A 17,101-nucleotide genomic window follows, 5' to 3' on the forward strand; every position below is an offset into this window, starting at 1 on the left:
ATTTTTGGAAAATGGCTGCAATATAACAAAGAGTGAAAAATTTAAAGGGGTCTGAATACTTTCCGTACCCACTGTATATCCAACATCGCTGACAATTAATTAGGGGTGGCACGGTTCATGAAAAAACATCAGAACCGGTCGGTCCGCTTATGTCGGTTCAGAGCACATGTGTGCCGCGCGGTTCGACTCACACGCAATGTAGCCTTGTGCTGGTATGTGACCTCAGACAGTGTGTTTCCCTTTACCAACAAAACGTACAGCGAAAAAGGTTCCAAAACATTTCAGACCGTCATGCCAACCTGTGTACATTTTCACATGAATGTACGTTGGAACGTTATTTTCACTCGTTGCTGAAATGTGCTGCTGTTTCAATCCTGTCTGCTCTCTGTAGCGGGCGGGGCCGCACAGTTCCACCTACATTTTTAAACTTAGGAGTAAAATGTGTTCCGAAAAAAACCTTGTTCATTTTAATCACACAAACTGGACTTTGGGGTCAGGTGTAGTCAAATCTGGGCCCCTGGTTCCAGATGTGAACACACCTTTACTGCATTATATTTTTAGATTTTGAATTGTTACCTGAACAGAATATTGTCTTTTCCTTGAAATAAATATGGTCATTTTCACCATAAATCGGTGCCTAAAAATGCATCAGAATGCAGAAAATTACATCTTTGATGCTCAACATTTCCTGGAGGCAGACCCCCTCACCCCCCGCTTAATATTCGTCAGTTCGTGCATGCGTGTGATGTGATGTTTACAATGCGACATATGGAACCGCCTCGAGCTGTTTGTTAACTTGTGTAGTTGCTATGTTAAGAGTGTGTCTCTCCTTACGAGGGATAGGGTAGGCAAAGCGGTCAGGGTGTTTGGTAATCAGTGTGTTCTTGATGTGCCTTCTACCAACTCCATGTGCACCTGAATAAAAGGAGACAGCAGAGACAATTGAATTAAAGTAAAAGGCTGGCATGCTATATTATGATTTTTTTATATGACATTTTCATGGCATACTTTGACTATTTTATGACATACTATAAAGATATTTCCCTCGATCTTTCTATCTCAAGATAGAAAAGGATATCTGTCATCTCTTGCACCTACACAAATTAAATGTTTACTTACCAAGCAAGACCAGCGTTTTCCTTTTGAATGATGGCACTTTGACCACTTCCTCATAGGTCACCAGATCTAGTTGGTCAAACACTGCCAAACAGAGAAGAAACAGCATCAACTGTAAAGGACTAACATGGTTGACCGTGTTATACAAAAATATAATAAGACTGTGGCTCTAGGGGAATTGAGGACCAGGTGGTTAATTTACACTCAGTCAGTAGTATTTAAGATAACACAGTCTAATACAACAGTTGTGAAATGCATCCTACTTCATGAAGGTCCTAATGGTTGATTCAAATTATTGGTTATAATGGAATCTGTAGTTTGGGTAGGTGTTTTCCGCAAATTGAAAAGTGTGAACAGAATATTAGAAACCGCTCAGTATAACAGAACACAGTGCAACAGCACCACCAGCCAAAGTAAAATGCACATTATGTTCAATAAACATCTCTAAAAACAGTTGAAACTAATATTCAACGGTTTAAGAAATACCTACTGCCTGGCCTTTGACACCGGACGTTGACATTTCTTGATTTTGTTGTTTTAATTGTATGGCCGTTATTATTCTTTTCTCATGATGTATTTTATGACTTGTGTGATTTATTTGTTCTTTTCTTTTTAGCACAAGGTCTACTTTGGTTGTTTAAAACACATACACACACGTTGATTGATTAATTGATTAATCGATTGATGACATGAGAGTAGAATTCACTGCAGGGCTGTATCAGACTGCATGGGTTTAAACTGAATGTAAATAAACTGGCAACTGAGTCTACATACTTTATAGCAATGTGAATAAAAACATCTACAAAAAATAAATGCGAACCTAATAGCGAATCTTAGGGGGCAATGCTAATGATTCATTTGAATGTTTTGTCCCCGTGGCTTATATCAAGCATGGAATCAGTTGGGCAATTCAAATTGTGCCACAATGTGCACCAAACAGACCGGATGAAGATTAAATCATTAAAACTTGTTTATTTGCATTAACCGTGGTCAAATAAAAATGCATAACCAAGCTGAGCATTTCTGACCTGACAAGTATCTCGTCAATTGGAATTAAATTGCTAATAAACAAACAAAGCCTTCATTCAAAGTCAAGGAGACATTAGGGGGAGGACAGGGTATAAAAGCAGACAGAAGAGGAAGAAATACACAGAAGCTGGACGCCAGCTGTCTGGAGTTACTTACATGCAGCCATGTCATTGGGTAAGAGACAGCATGAAATATGGACAAAGGTTGGGAACGGAAGGGTTAATAAAAAGACACCAAAAACAAGACAAATTGTACAAAACACACCATAAAAAAACTTGAAAACATCAAAAGCTGTTAATTGCAACACAGTTACTTAAAAACAAGGCAAAATTGAAACAGCAGTGGGAGAGGTCTGTCAGAGGGAAAACGCAACAGGCGTGCAGCAGTTACACATACTGAACAAAGGCGCAACAATGTGATTATTTACCCCACATGCCCTTTAAACACGGGCCCTTAAACAAAACATCAGATTTTTTTTAATTGCATTATAATTCTTACAGAATCACTAGTAAATGAGTTTTTGCTCCAGATTGAATTATGGGTTGCATGACACATATTACTATATAGTAAGGCCCTGGCAAACATTTCAAAGCACTACCTTTGGGTAGTACTGCAACTCTCAAGTGTAACTTGACTCTGATTTCTTACACTTTTACTGCACAACCAGATCCAACAAATGACATGCTGTAGTGGGTTAGCGTAGCATTTGTATGCTACGGTGTTTGTTGGCTTACCTGCATTGTGCTTGGCCAGGTACTTGTCTTTGTACTGTTTCTTCTTCTTGCCAAACCAGGTACAACTGGCCTGCTGTTCTTGTTTGGTCTTCTCCATCGCTATACATGCCACGCGCCTGAAAAGAACACATGTACTGTTAATTAAATGGCCTTGTCTGTGATTCAATTTGTGTGTGTGGCTTTACATTATACATACGCAGACAAGAAGTAAAGAAAATAGATAAATTAACATACAGATACAAGGACCAGCATTATGGCTTTGGCTGAGCATTGTAGAAGCTTATCCTAACCTCCTGCTGTATATTGGTAACACTGTCACATCCAGAAAAAAGTAACAGATTCAAATCCTGGCAGGAGTTGCTGGCTGTACAACACTTTCTTGGACAAGGTTATGACGTGTTGTTAAGGGAAGTAACCAGTCGTAACCGCAGCCATAACTTCCTGCTGGGAATTACAATAGATAGAATGTAGATTTAAGACTCTTCATTGGCTTCACTTTTCAGGTTTGGAAGTTGCCAATTAATCGTAATTTAAAGACCTCCAAACTATCCTAAGTTGCCTGGTTATTAGGTACACCTGGCACCTGCAATAATATCCTAATTTTCTGAAAGTTATAATGTTCTGCTATGTTTTTTGTTAAAACTGTAGAGAGGTGGGGATTCAACTATATGGTTATTTTAGAGGCTGTAGCTTTTAGTGCTCATGAACAAAATTGTGATGAACGGAGTTGTTTTTTTATACTTTTGTGGACCTCATTTACCTCTCTATAATACACAATTCAAAAAATAAAATACAAAACATTCCAACCTTTATGAGGATAGGACCTATTGCAAGGCTGTTTTATTAGACTGCATTGGCTTTAGTAAGGTGTACCTAACACTGACCACTTACTCACAGAGTACGCTCTAGACCTGCTCTTTATGGAAAGCACAATGAGATAACTGCTGTTGTGATTTAGAGCTATATAAATAAAATTAAATTGAATGACCTAACACCCAGAAATATCGAAAATAAGTTTTTTTTTTTTGTCGTCAGGTGTTCCACTCACCACTCCTGTAGCTCTGGTGAGGGAATAAGGCCTGCTGTGCCGTTCTTGGTGTTCTCAAGCTTTCCTTGCCACCAGTTATGGTCATCCTTGGAGATGATCTGAATGATGTCACCCACCCGGAAGCGAACGCCTGCCTCCTTACACGGGATGAGGTCGTCTTTTGCCGGGTCATACTCAAACTGAGCACGAACATAAATCTGTAAGGGCAGGACAGTGGTACAAAAGAATTGTTAGGTGCTGTCGCAGTGGCCGAGAATTGCCTTGCGATCGTAGGAAAGAATGGAAAAGAATACGACTGGCCAAGCTGCCCACATAAAAGGAGACCGGCTGCAAAATTGTTAAGAAGTTAGAAATTATGCGCCGATACTTGACATTAAAAGATAAAAAGACAGCAGAGGGAAAGTGTGTGAGCCAAAGCTGGAAAGGGCACAGACATTTAAATAAATTAAAAGCAAGACGAAAATGATCAAACTGCATATGCATTCTTTTTAGCAACTGCTTATGCACATAGTTCCACATTTTTTGTTGCCTTTTATGTCCACTAATGAACCAAATATAAACACTAAGCATTGATAGCATTGATGCCAGCATGGGATCTAGACACCACAATGATGAGAAACCAAACTTTGCGATGGGAGTGGGAAGAATTGGGATCTACTTCTACAAAAGGGTCCACTTTGAGACATCTTACCTTGATGGACAATTTGTCCTTGATAGCAGGTCTGGATATCTATGGGGTGGAGAGCATCACACACACACATATATCATGCAGTAGAAACCTCTGGGGGGAAGGGGGGGTGTTCATTAACAAAAAAGGTGTGATGAGGGACCCACAATTGAATGCAGAATGTTATATACTACAATGTTTGTACCGCCTTTTATTTATGTGTGTGTGTGTGTGTGTGTGTGATCTCAGAGTATGATGAAAACACCACGAAACAGACAAAAATGGCAGAAAAACGAATGAGAAATGCATTTAAGAGCAAGTGACCAAGACATCAGGGTTCTTAACAGGGTTCCTAACATGTTGCATCTCAAATTATATTATTTATTACATTATACGTTTCATTTCTTCTCAATAAAACGTAGCAAGGACATTGTCAAAAAGGCAAACTACACTACGATATTATTAACTATAATATTACCCTAACCAGGAAATTATCTGCTCAACTGTGTAGGAATCCTTCCCAATTGGAGCCTTAAGCAGAGTAGATTTAAGGCCTGACATTGGAGAGCAAAACCAGATGTAAACAAAATAGATGTAATGGGAATGGAAGAACGCATAAGTGCTTATAAGTGCATACATGCAGATTAGGACTTCTTGGGATGAGTGTTAGTTTGTCATTTCAGTAGCGTATTTTAAAGATAATGAAGACGCACACAATTAAATGAAAGGAGAGCAGTTGTGGTTTAAAGAGTAAGGAAATGTCACCTGACGGCCTTTGGGCTGGATCGTCGCTGGCAGGTCCTAGTTGGGATGACAGACATTTTTGTGTAAGTACTAGATTTGATTATGTTTTTATTTATTTTTTACTAGCCTGCTGTTTTTCTGTAAAAGTGTGTGAGGGTGAAAATAAGAAGCCAAAACATACCAAGATAGAGCTGGTGACACTGGCATGACCATTTGCAGGTGACTGTCGGGACACATCTGGTGACTCTTTCTGCAACAGAAAACACTAGATAAATATTTCTTTCCCACACTGAATATGCAAAAATGTATGCAAGTGTGTGATTCCGTACCTCACAAGACAAGGACTGGGACCGGTAACTAGGCACAATCTTAAAGGTGATGCTTCCCCGCATCTCCCTCTGTGTAGACATGTTACATACAGTATGAATTTTTAAGGGAAACCATAAAAACAAACAATAATACAGGATCATAAAGAAACTAATGGTTTTAAAGACCTGTCAGCACAGTACCACACCTGTTGACTTATATATACACTCCAAATCTATGTTTGCTACCATATATTGACATTTTACAAAAAGCAAGATGTCTCACCGATATATATGTTAAGTAACACTTTTACTTCATTAGTCCAGATAGCACCATCACTTCAAATATGTTAAATCCTATAACAGATGCCAAGAATACTGACAAAAGATGCCTGCACAGTCTAAATGTGGAAAGTAAGATCTGATCCGCGTGCCTTACCAACATCTTTTGGAGCTGTTCTACCGTCTGATTGGCAACGCTGATGCCATTAATCTCTCGGATCTCATCTCCTACATGCAGAGTCCCTGAAGCAGAGAAATAATGAATTAATAAAAGGCTACAAATGAGGCTCTTGGGTGTTGAAACACCATCGCTTCACAAAGCCGAGGCCAGGAAAAAAACCCAGGGGTTATTGAGATGGCTCCAGGGGACCCCAACTAATGTAAGAAAGAGTTACAATTCTTTGTTATTTCAAACTACAAGAAGTTAATCTAATAAGAGTTACCGTTATATTCCCACCTGCTTTACGATCCCTGCGATTGGTCTTATTTTGAGAGAAAATCTCATCAGATTCACCAAACAAATGGCTTAATGTGCCTCCCAAATATGCACGTGTGGTATAAGGTTGGACGTATATTTATATGGGTACATACCTTGTCGATGAATCATTCCACCGTGCATGATTCGGGCTACAATACAGTGGTTGAGTTCGTTCATTTTGAGAGTAATTCCCTAGAAGAGACAAACAAAAGGGTCAGAGGGATAACCAACGACAAATCGTAACCACAGATAATGACAATACGTTCTGCTACATACAGCATGTAAATAATGGACCCAAAACAGCACACTTTACCATGCTGAGCCTTAAATTCAACTGCACCCAAATGCATCAGCAAGCTACGTTCACACCGAAAAAGGCGATTTGTCGCAGGGTTGTGTATGGCCCATTTGTGTGACTTGACTCTATATTTCACAACTACTGTTTTTCATCAGATTGTTTAAAGATGTCGATGTTTCTGACCACACTTGAATGCAGTTTTATTTTACAGAGAAAGAGGAAAAAATAGATTTTCGAGACAGTTCAGTGCTTGTGTTTCGTGTTTAAAAAAAGAAAACCTTCTTGCGGCAGCTTCATGGTTGTATAGAGAACGGGCAGTGGTGTTTCTTTTTAACGTATGGGACTCTCACACTGCCTCATAACACACTGATAAGTAAGATCTTTGGTTGAATAACTGGCCATTGCAACTTGACGTGGGGTTGCGTTTCTCGGTCTCAACTTTTTGCCACAGGCCTGCTGCGTTTTTTTGCTTGTCCCCCCTAGTGTAGTTTCAAGGGAAGTGTTAACTTGACCAAGGTCAGGGACCAACTGATTACTCAAAGTTCAACAAAAATGGGTTTACAACTAGATTTCGTAGCATTATTTGGATCAGTTGTACATATGCTTAATGGACATTGGAAGCGAAAAGACCGTGAGCCTGTCAATTTATCCATATATGTAATGTAGTGCAATCTGCAGTGCGTCTCTTGTTTTAGGTACCATGGGCTCATCGGTGTTCTTCTGAAACTGGACCAGGCGAACCCTGGTGACATTCTCCAGGTCCATGTCTCCGTTGGTGCTGTCTGGTGAGTCTCCGTTCAGGTAAGGAGAAGTTGGTGGGGGGGTCACCCTCAGCGCATCGTCGCTGTAGACCTCGTGGGCCACGACATCATGGGTCTGCAGCAGGGCCTGGAGTTTACCAAGACAGTCATGAATGTCAAGACTCATTGATGCAGCTGCACAGTATCTCTGTTTTTTCTATAGGTGATCCCAGTGGGAATGAAGCCTATTGACAGTGAGAAAAGACTTGTGACTGGAATCCCAAGTTGGCCTTAAAAACTAGAGAAGAAAATACTCCTGTTTGAATAACTAATACTACCAAATCCAAGTCAAGAGGAAGGTTGTGAACACTATCTGTGTGTGTATGTGAGTGGATAGCTCCAATGTCGGGAAAAGAGTGTGGATTACACTAATCCTCTTTGGGCATTAATCATGTTACTAACAGTGTGTTTTTCATCTAGTGGCTGCATTTGCCAAATGATCACATCTGCTTATCAGTGCAACAACATGTTCACTGATGATGCATGACAGACATGGAGAGCTGACTTATGGTGGACATTAGTCTGGCTGACAAGAACACTGTATAAAATAGGCATCAACAATGAATTTGACATTGAATACCAATCACTGCATACTAAGTTGATAATTAACAGGAACAAGCATTTCCTTGAATCGTTTCCTTATAAATGAAGTTAGTAAAAAGTTAAAAGTGAAATAATTGGGATGTGAGGCATGCTTCTTCCCATGTGCTAACTTTACACCCATTCAACTATGTTGTGTGTATGTCAGCACTGGTTAAATCTAGCCGGTCAGGTCAGAGAGCAAGATGGGCTAATTGGATTGAACCAAACCTGTGAAAGCTCACTAAGTGTCAGACTGAATCAGCAGAGGGAAACACCTCAGCCTCTTGTGGTTCTAACTAGGATACATACATGAGAGTATTATCCTACATGTAGCTGCTGATCAGTTTTGTAAGAGACAAGAAATCAAAAGAATACATCTACAATTCGTACAACTATTTCTTGCAAAAGGACAACTGCATTTCCAGCAGTCTTCAGACCCCAAAAATACATTACAGACACCAACTACTCTAGAATGGCACTGCAGTGCAGACCTCTGCAAAGGCCAATGGTACATTGAGATTCTCCTTGGTTGGGCCCATTTCTCTGAATCGGGAAGTCAGTCTTTTGACTTTGGTGTGTTTATGAGCTTTATGTCGTACTTGGAAACAACATGGTTGTGCTGTATTTTATTACTTGGCATTAAACAACATGTCAAAAACCATTCCCAGTGTTTGCGTGGCAATGTAGAGCAAGGACATAAATCAGGTGAGCTATGACATATGATTGGGAACACATCTTTTAGATTCTTCAGACACCACCTGTATGCAGCCAACATGCCCTACCTCATTAATGTTAACAAAAGACAAATTATTTAAATATCTGCCTAGTGAGTCAGCTCGGCTCCAAAAAGACCTTTGCTACACACTTCCACCAGGTTTCATGAAATTTGGCCAGTAGTTTTTCTGTAATCCTAGGTTGTAATCCAAACCGAGCTGGAGGTAACAATGTTCTACCTTTAGATGAAATCCACCACTGACTTCTTTGGCCTCAGTTTTCACTCTCCATGTCCTTCAATAACATCCTCCCAAATTGTTCTTCTTGTCTCAGGTCTGTTTCAGCCACAAGACTTATCTGACAAAAATTGTGAAATTGACAGCCACCGCAGAAGTGACTGTATAGCTACAATGACGCCCTTCAGCTCTTCCTGCCCTCCACTGCTTCTGTCTCTGCTGGTTTTTTCTTTCCATGCGTCTATCCCTCGCCAAGCTCAGGTACTAAGCAGCTTTGTGGTCAAGGGAGTTATCTGGATTGACAAAAGAATCGTTCTTCTGACACAGTAGGTTGTACTCTCAAACACCAATAAGCTTGCTCTACATACACAGGCCAAAAAAAAATCGGAACCCATCAAAGCAATAATAATATGCATGTCCTATTGTGTGTGTTTCTGTAACATCCCCACCATGAAGTGCGGCTGTGTGAGGATCCTCCTGAGCTCCTTGGCCTCCATGTTCTCTGGGTAACATGAGAGGGTTTCCAATACCTGGTGAAGAAAATGAAGACAAAGAGAAAGAGGTGTGAACATTAAGAATGTCAATAATCAATATGATTGATAAGAATAAATGTACATTACAGTACAGTATCTGATTCTCTTCATTGTATTTTAATTAATTCTTACTTGCATTACCTAGAAAGCCTTTTGAGAAAGCATCACTCTCTGTTTAGAACTTGACCAGTAATTTTTAAATACTAGAAAAGGCTCTATTACAAATTAACATTGTTAGAGCATTACAAATCAGATTAGTTGTTTAAAAGGCCAATAAAGGAGATCCCAGTTTTTAAATCCGAGTTTCATTTTAAATTGTCCCTTTATTTAGGCAACATGAGCAGCAAATTCCTCACCTCTTTGGCTCTCTGCACTCCGTCACTTGGAGGGTTTCTGATCTGAGGGGATGACCTGGTGTTGATTTTGTCATAAAGCTGAAATGACAATAACTAACATGTGAGAACAACTTGACATATTTTCATAATTCAATCACAAGATGCTAAGTGTACAGAATAGTAAATAGAACATACATATTGGACGAATACTGTATGTAGCTAACTCTTGACTTGTAATGACACCTACTGGAAACTCCTGGTATTACAGAGGAAGATATTTAGGTTTACTCACATCTAACAGGGTGTGGAGGTGCTGATCCTGGAAGACACTGTGGAGGAAGTCCATGTCTTTCTCACTGCAGTCTGTCAACGCATGAATCTCCTCTAGACTGTCCAAAACCTGTGATACTGCCCCTGTGCACGTACAAGTACACACACAGTTATACACTCAATTATAGACTGAATCAAAGGCACAGAGAACAGATGTCCCAAGTACACCAAGCAGTCGCTGCAAACATTCTACTACACAAAATGCAAACTCAGAACATGACAGAGATACTTATCCACAAACACAATACAATTAACTCATCCACAAACAGGCAAAACAATGAGAAATACCAAAAATAACACAAAACAAAAGACGAGCAATAGGTGTCACAACTGAAAACACATAAAACACACACAAACACTCAGAACTATTTAACCCCAAGTACCTGCTGCATCGCCCACACATGCAGCAAAACCAGAGAAACAGCAGTATATGGCATCAATACGACATCAGAGGAAAGTCACTTCAAAAAGTCACAGTGTGGATGATGGGTTAGGAATAGTATGCCCAAGAAAAATGCAGAATATAAATATAAACTAAATGTAAATGCAAATAAAAAAAGAAAATGGAAAGAAAGGATTTGAATCCAATATATCACTTCTTTAAAACCCTAAACATTAACCATACATTTAAATGTAGCCTACATAGTAAACTTGTCTTGGTGTTAAAGACAGAAGAGGAAGTGACACGTTTAGTGGGTAGACAGTGCAGTGTGGTCAGAATTCCTCCCTCTACTGTGACATGGTTTACTTTAAAAGTTATTTAGAGATGAGCTGCGATTCTCTGATACATTAGAACCCCAAAACTGAGCTTTAAATTACCACAGAATTGATTAGCAGTGGGTGATTTAGAGACTGGATTATTCCATCCTTAAAAGTACAGATTTTTGAACAGGACAACAAGCAGTGCCTTATAAGAGTATGTGTTTGGTTACCTGAAAAAAACTCTAGAAAGAAACCCTGGAATAACAGATTAAAGATGAATATGGAGCAACTAATCTCATTTATAAATATGTAATATTGCTGGGCTAATAATGGGCTTTGAGAAAAAGAACAAATACGTAAGAAAGTATGACTGTGAACCATGTACGAGAAATTGCAGAGACGACACCATAATTTACTGTAAGCAGCAATTAAGCTGTTAATGAAGTTAATACATTTGGAAAAACCTTGTTAAAAGGCATGTTTACATGCATCATATTACTCCAATTAGTAAAAAGATGTTTAAACCATTTCCATAATTGATGTTCAGCCTTGTAGAGATCAATAATTGGTTAATCACTAGAAGCTTATTAAATACAAATTGCATTCTGTTCCTGAAATTAATTAAACAAAATAATTGTGTTCTTAAAATGACTGCCCCTACTCCCACTCTATGGTAATTATTCAACAAATGCCCAAATATGACTGTAAGATTGAACAATAATCCTCTATATATTTTATTTTTATACTTTCTGGGAGACTAAACATTTAGGCCAATATTGAAAGCCTAACTGTGACTAAATAGGCTGCAGCCTACAAATGTTGATTAGCTGCTAAATGTGCTGCACTGACAACAGGCTGCAGAGGTCTTACTGTTCAATTATCCATCTTTAAGTCATACAGTTTGAAAGCTTTAGCAGAAAACAACTAATTATAGAAAATCCAATTGTTAGTCAGGACATTTAAGCATGTTATCCTCTTATCCTTTGTTTTTGTGCGTCTCACAAGGTAACAATAACACTATTTCATTAATCTCATCTATACAGAGTTTCCTGCATTTGGAATAATGAAAATTAATGTAAACAGAATATCATCTTTACAGGTCAAGATTAAAAACAATTCATCAAATTATTTTGGTTTTGTTAAAAAGGGACAGGAGAGAGAGGACCGAGGGAGACACAGAGCAAAGATGTCATGGTAATATCACACATTAAGATTCTATGGGTGGGAAAGGGATACGTACTTTCAGCAGCTAGCAGTCCTAGAGACAGCACAGCAGAAGAAAACACCAAAGAAAGAAAGGCTGAAATTAGAATAGGTCAACTGAAACTATAGATCTGAGAAAGAGAGAGAAAAAGATGAGAAAAAGGCAGACAAAAGAGTCAGAAAGCAGGCAGGGTGAGAAGGTGGCATGAGGAAAGGTAGGTAATAAAAAAGGAGGTAGAATAAAGATTGAGAAAGTCAGAAAAAAAACAGCCAAGTCTATGGATTATCTGCCAAGCTGCGGCAAGCATCTACTATACTGCACAAGTCTATAACTGGCAACATGTCTGGCTCAAAAATAAACCAGTCACCAGAAAGCATGACTGCAACAGACTGCCAGCCTCAGCAGAAACAAAACATATGTAGTGGTATTAGCATATCTGGCTGCAGTGGCTACATATAAACCTGGCAGAAAATGTGAAGAGCTTAGCTCAATGCACCAATTCATATGGGGATGATGTGACACACTGCTAACCTTCTACAATTTAGGACAGCAACACAGGTGGTTTCTGTATGCTGATAACTACTGGCAGGTACAGCCTGCAGTCTTCCTAGGAAAGGAAGTGAAAGTCTGTGGCTGAAACAGGGAAGTTGGGCTGTTAGGCCAAATCTGCTGACAGCTGGAGACCACATTAAGCCATGAAAATAGAAACTACGAGACTAGAAACTGGCCTAGAAAGGGAACGTGGTCTTTAGGGCAAATATAAGTTTCATCTTTGACCTTATATGAAACATCATTGGATATACATTTGTTGGGAGAACTAACTATTATTTGTACACCTACATTACCATAACACCATTTAAATTTCAGTTTGTGGTTTAACTTAACTTTCAGTTGCTTATCCTACCTGCACAAACTAGTAATTAACTATCTCTGTTACAAATACATCTGAAAGACAAAATCTCCCAAAACCAGGACAAGGTTTTGTTGTGCGATTTACCTGAAGAGGTGGGGTCATCTGAGAAGTCATGTAGTTCCTCTGGGGGGTCACCATAGTAGGAATTAAACTTGTGGCTGGAAACAGCAGCCAGCACGGCACCCTGAGACACAGAGCGGAAACCACAGCTATTACATAAAGCCTTAACAGGGTCCATGTTGTGGGGTGTACGTACATTCATTTTGTGTGTTCGAATACGAGGCCTTAAGAGGTCCGTCATGTGAGAATCTTGTAAAAGAACTTGACAATAAAGTAATAAAAAGCAGATGTGCTCAGTGTTGGAGGTGACACTTTGACTCATTGTGGATTTATTAGTATTAAATGTGTAGTCAGAGTTTAACATCAACACAGTGCTGACCTTCAGCTTCCTCCTGGCATTGAACTTCCTCAGCTGTTCCACGGTTTCCGGCAGGTGGATCTTGTATGCATACCTGTCCCTCTCCTACACACATCAAACAAACAAAACGCATATATCTATATAAGAACACTAGAAACCATATACACAGTGATGAGGGACATAGGCACACACCGATTAGAGCAATAACAGAACGGATGTGAAAGCAGAGCTGTGGTTCCAAGCAGAAGGAAGTGTTTTTAAGTAAGCATAAGCAAGACCCGTGGGTTAAATGTAAATTTGAGTTGTCAAAGCTCAAACACCAAATATCGACATCACACTAAATGTCTGTTGCCTTCCAAATGCTACACATGGCCACAAATGTTCCAAGATAATAAACCGTGTGTTTGTGAGATCTTGCCTTGAGCCAGGGGTGGTTAAGGGCCTCATAGACAGTGATTCTCTCAGCCGGGTCCAGCATCAGCATGCGTCTCACCAGGTCCTTGGCGCTCTCCGAAATATGGGCCCACTGGCGGGGGTTCATCTGGACAATCACACACACCCAAACACATACACAAACAGGAGGACAAATTCAGACACATGTAGAACATTGGCAACAAAGATCACTGTCACCAGGTTGGTGATGATGAAGGTTGCAAGGGAAAAAGAAAAGATATGTGTCTATCCTCTGTGAATCTAGATATGTTTTTATTTTATTATCAATGTTTACAAATCACTGTTAAGAACATCACTGTCTACATTGTTATTCTAAAACAAAGTTGCAGTGTTTTTCAAGTTTATATTTTATTTATCAAAATAAAATCTGTCAATTCAGCAGTAGCCGTTTAGCAGCAGCTTGATGGAAGAAACCACAGCGTCAACCATCAAGCTGCCTGCTGTGACTGCATCTGCCAAAGATTAGTGCACCAAGCAGGAAATTCATACTCTCAATTGAAAACAGAACTTAACAGGCAGATCCTATTACTCATCACCTCTCCATGGCTTTTGGGAGAATAAAAGAACAACTCCCTATTTGATGCAATCACTTAACATCAAATGAGGAATCCATATGATAAAGTGATTGTGAACAGAACAGTCATTAAATAATGGCTGAATAAAATCATGTCTGGTTAGTAAGAGAGACTAAGACAAAAAACAGGAAAAGCAAGACATAATAAATTGACTAAAAACATCAACTTTGGCCACAAAGATCCATTACTGATGGCAAATTAATAATAATAAAAAAACAAAATAGGCACTGTATACCACACTCTGGTGGTTTTGAAGTTCAGCTCTCTGTAACCCAGGTGCTGAACCTTGACGCACACTGCAGCACAGTGACAAAGAGGAGCTTAGAGTTGTGCTTGGCTGCAGGTAAAGGGCACAGCACATATTCATATTCAGTCATTTAGCTCCTACCTTGTACTTCCCCTTTATGATGGCCTCAAACAAACGCTCCTTGGTGCCATAGAAAGGAAGGCAGCCAGAGAGGAGGATGAAGAGGATAACTCCACATCCCCACACATCCACCGGTTTGCCGTACGGCTCTCTCTTGACTACCTCTGGGGCCATGAAGTGGGGAGTACCGACTCGACCTGAAGAAAAGAGACAATTTCTAAAGTGATTAGCGACTAGGAGTTTTAAGTGTTGATGAAAAATGGAGGAATTCTGAAGAGATGACTGCTGTTACAAAGGTATAAGGATACACAAGATATATGTGGGACTGCAATTAACACATCATTTAGGAATAATCTGTTCCGTGTTTAGTCTATAAACATTTAAGGAAATCGTGGAAAATGCCTCCATGCCTCCAGGCCTGAGGGCCTACCCTCCACCCATTTGGAGAAAAGCAGGGAACACCCTAGACCTTTGACCTATTCTCAATTAATGTTTGCGTTTGTGTATGCATGGGTAAAGTGGAAAGGCATGTATGAGTCTTTTGATGTGTAAAGGGGAAAAATGACAAACTGTCCTACAGTACCTCCAGCTACTAAACCAGACTCTCCCAGCTGTATTGCCACTCCAAAACCTCCCAGCTTGACAGGAGCAGAGTTCTCCTTTGAGGCCAACAGCACACAGTGAGGCTACAGAGGAAAAACAGTGAATGAAAACATTAAACAAGAGATTTATGGTTCACATATTTCTACAGGTATAATGAGAGACTGTCCTGGAGGGACTACATTTATATTCACTCATTACATAACAAGAGGCACGGCACAAAATGTACCAACACACACACATGTTAGAGACTTATTGTATATAATGACAGAAAGAAAAAAACACTGCAGTTTAAAGTAACCGTGCAGAGCATTGCTCTGTGCAAAAGAGCAAGGTCCCATATGTTAGGTCCTATAGGTTTCACAATGACAAGACAACTAGCGCAGCTGCAACCACAACTTAATTATAATGCTGAAACAGACAGAACAGTCTTCTTGCTTCTTCTTGAAGGTATCATACGCATTAAGTGAGATGCATAAATGTTTAAGGTCAGATAGTAGTGACTCTCGGAAAGCAAGGTGTTAAGTCGCATTCTACAGATAAGGAATTATGTTCGTTTAGTTCATGTTTGACAATAATCTGTAATTCTGACTATTTACAACATACAGTAGAAGAGAATTGTTTTTGATCAGCAAATGACCATTGCTTGCATTAGTGGCAGCGTTGTAAAACTTGATTGGTTGATTAATTCCAAAACAAAAAAATAGGATGGGTGCACAATTAATCAAATTTTAATCACGATCACATTTTTGACTTCCCACGATCAAATTTGCATGATAGAGCAATTTTGTAAATGCGTCATTTCATAGAACACTTTTTTTTTGCAAAGCCAAAATACCACTCTGTAAACCACTGCCTGATCATGTGCCACTCAGAGTTGTTCCCTGCACCCCGCAGCTTAGTTTCTATATGCAGAAAGTCACAGAGAACAGAGTAACGTGGAGAAAATTCAACAGATAGCAGTCGGTCGTAAGTCGGTCTCAAGGTTTACCAGTTTATCAGTAAACGCAACATTTTGTCCCATCTGTGTTGTTTTTCAGACAACAGCAGTAACCATTGCTAGTCGTGCTAGTTTACACCAGTGTTTCCACTGGTAACTCTGCTATCCACGGCAAAAGACACAGAAGAAATTATTGAATGCAACTAACTTTAGTTCCAAGAGTAATAGATAAAAAAAATCTCCTATGCTATTTGTTATAGATAGCCAATTTTATGTTGCAGCTTTATGTCTATACAACATACAACTTCAACATAAGAAGAATGTAGCATAATATGGAAGTAAAAGCTGTTATAAATAGCCTATGTCACAAAAAAATAGTTTTGGTTAAAATCCACAAAAACAAATTCTTGATAATTAATCGTGATCACAATATTGATCAAAATAATTGTAATTATCATTTTGGACATAATCGTGCAGCCCTTGCAGGGTGGAAAGAAATATAGGTCAGAACCTTGAAACAAGAGAAATTGACAGAGAGAAGAAAGTGAGAGAAATGTTAAAAGACAAGCAGCAGATATGTAGGCAATCCATTATATGTCCTGACCTTTATGGAAGTGTATGCCCCTATCATCCATTTTCTGTTTCAGTATGTACTGTGCTTGCAATGCATTACGTCTGTAGCAATGTTTTCACACTAG

At 39.3% G+C, this 17,101-nt stretch overlaps 1 protein-coding gene across 20 annotated transcripts in view; it reads right to left on the minus strand.

Moving 5' to 3' along the window:
- Positions 1-17,101, minus strand: part of LOC117939342 (peripheral plasma membrane protein CASK) — a 45,865-nt gene that overhangs the window by 9,643 nt on the left and 19,121 nt on the right. For 3 of the 20 annotated variants that reach the window (XR_004655566.1, XM_034864579.1, XM_034864586.1), the window contains exons 6-25: positions 15,447-15,549; positions 14,885-15,060; positions 13,887-14,027; positions 13,490-13,573; positions 13,135-13,234; positions 12,175-12,191; positions 10,194-10,319; positions 9,923-10,000; positions 9,483-9,563; positions 7,401-7,589; positions 6,517-6,595; positions 6,083-6,168; positions 5,668-5,736; positions 5,520-5,588; positions 5,360-5,395; positions 4,619-4,657; positions 3,928-4,124; positions 2,880-2,995; positions 1,120-1,200; positions 835-915 (exon numbers count right to left, since the gene is read on the minus strand). Coding sequence is in view for 19 of the 20 variants with exons in the window: in XM_034864579.1 (XP_034720470.1) it covers positions 835-915; positions 1,120-1,200; positions 2,880-2,995; positions 3,928-4,124; positions 4,619-4,657; positions 5,360-5,395; positions 5,520-5,588; positions 5,668-5,736; positions 6,083-6,168; positions 6,517-6,595; positions 7,401-7,589; positions 9,483-9,563; positions 9,923-10,000; positions 10,194-10,319; positions 12,175-12,191; positions 13,135-13,234; positions 13,490-13,573; positions 13,887-14,027; positions 14,885-15,060; positions 15,447-15,549 (1,948 nt within the window). In the remaining variant the exon portion in view is untranslated. Of the gene's footprint in view, positions 1-834; positions 916-1,119; positions 1,201-2,879; positions 2,996-3,927; positions 4,125-4,618; positions 4,658-5,359; positions 5,396-5,519; positions 5,589-5,667; positions 5,737-6,082; positions 6,169-6,516; positions 6,596-7,400; positions 7,590-9,482; positions 9,564-9,922; positions 10,001-10,193; positions 10,320-12,173; positions 12,192-13,134; positions 13,235-13,489; positions 13,574-13,886; positions 14,028-14,884; positions 15,061-15,446; positions 15,550-17,101 lie in introns of all 20 variants that reach the window. The other 17 variants (XM_034864581.1, XM_034864589.1, XM_034864588.1 and 14 more) reach the window with 14 other exon arrangements.

This window comes from Etheostoma cragini, chromosome 24 (genome assembly GCF_013103735.1).
Source record: "Etheostoma cragini isolate CJK2018 chromosome 24, CSU_Ecrag_1.0, whole genome shotgun sequence".
Classification (NCBI taxonomy): Eukaryota; Metazoa; Chordata; class Actinopteri; order Perciformes; family Percidae; genus Etheostoma; species Etheostoma cragini.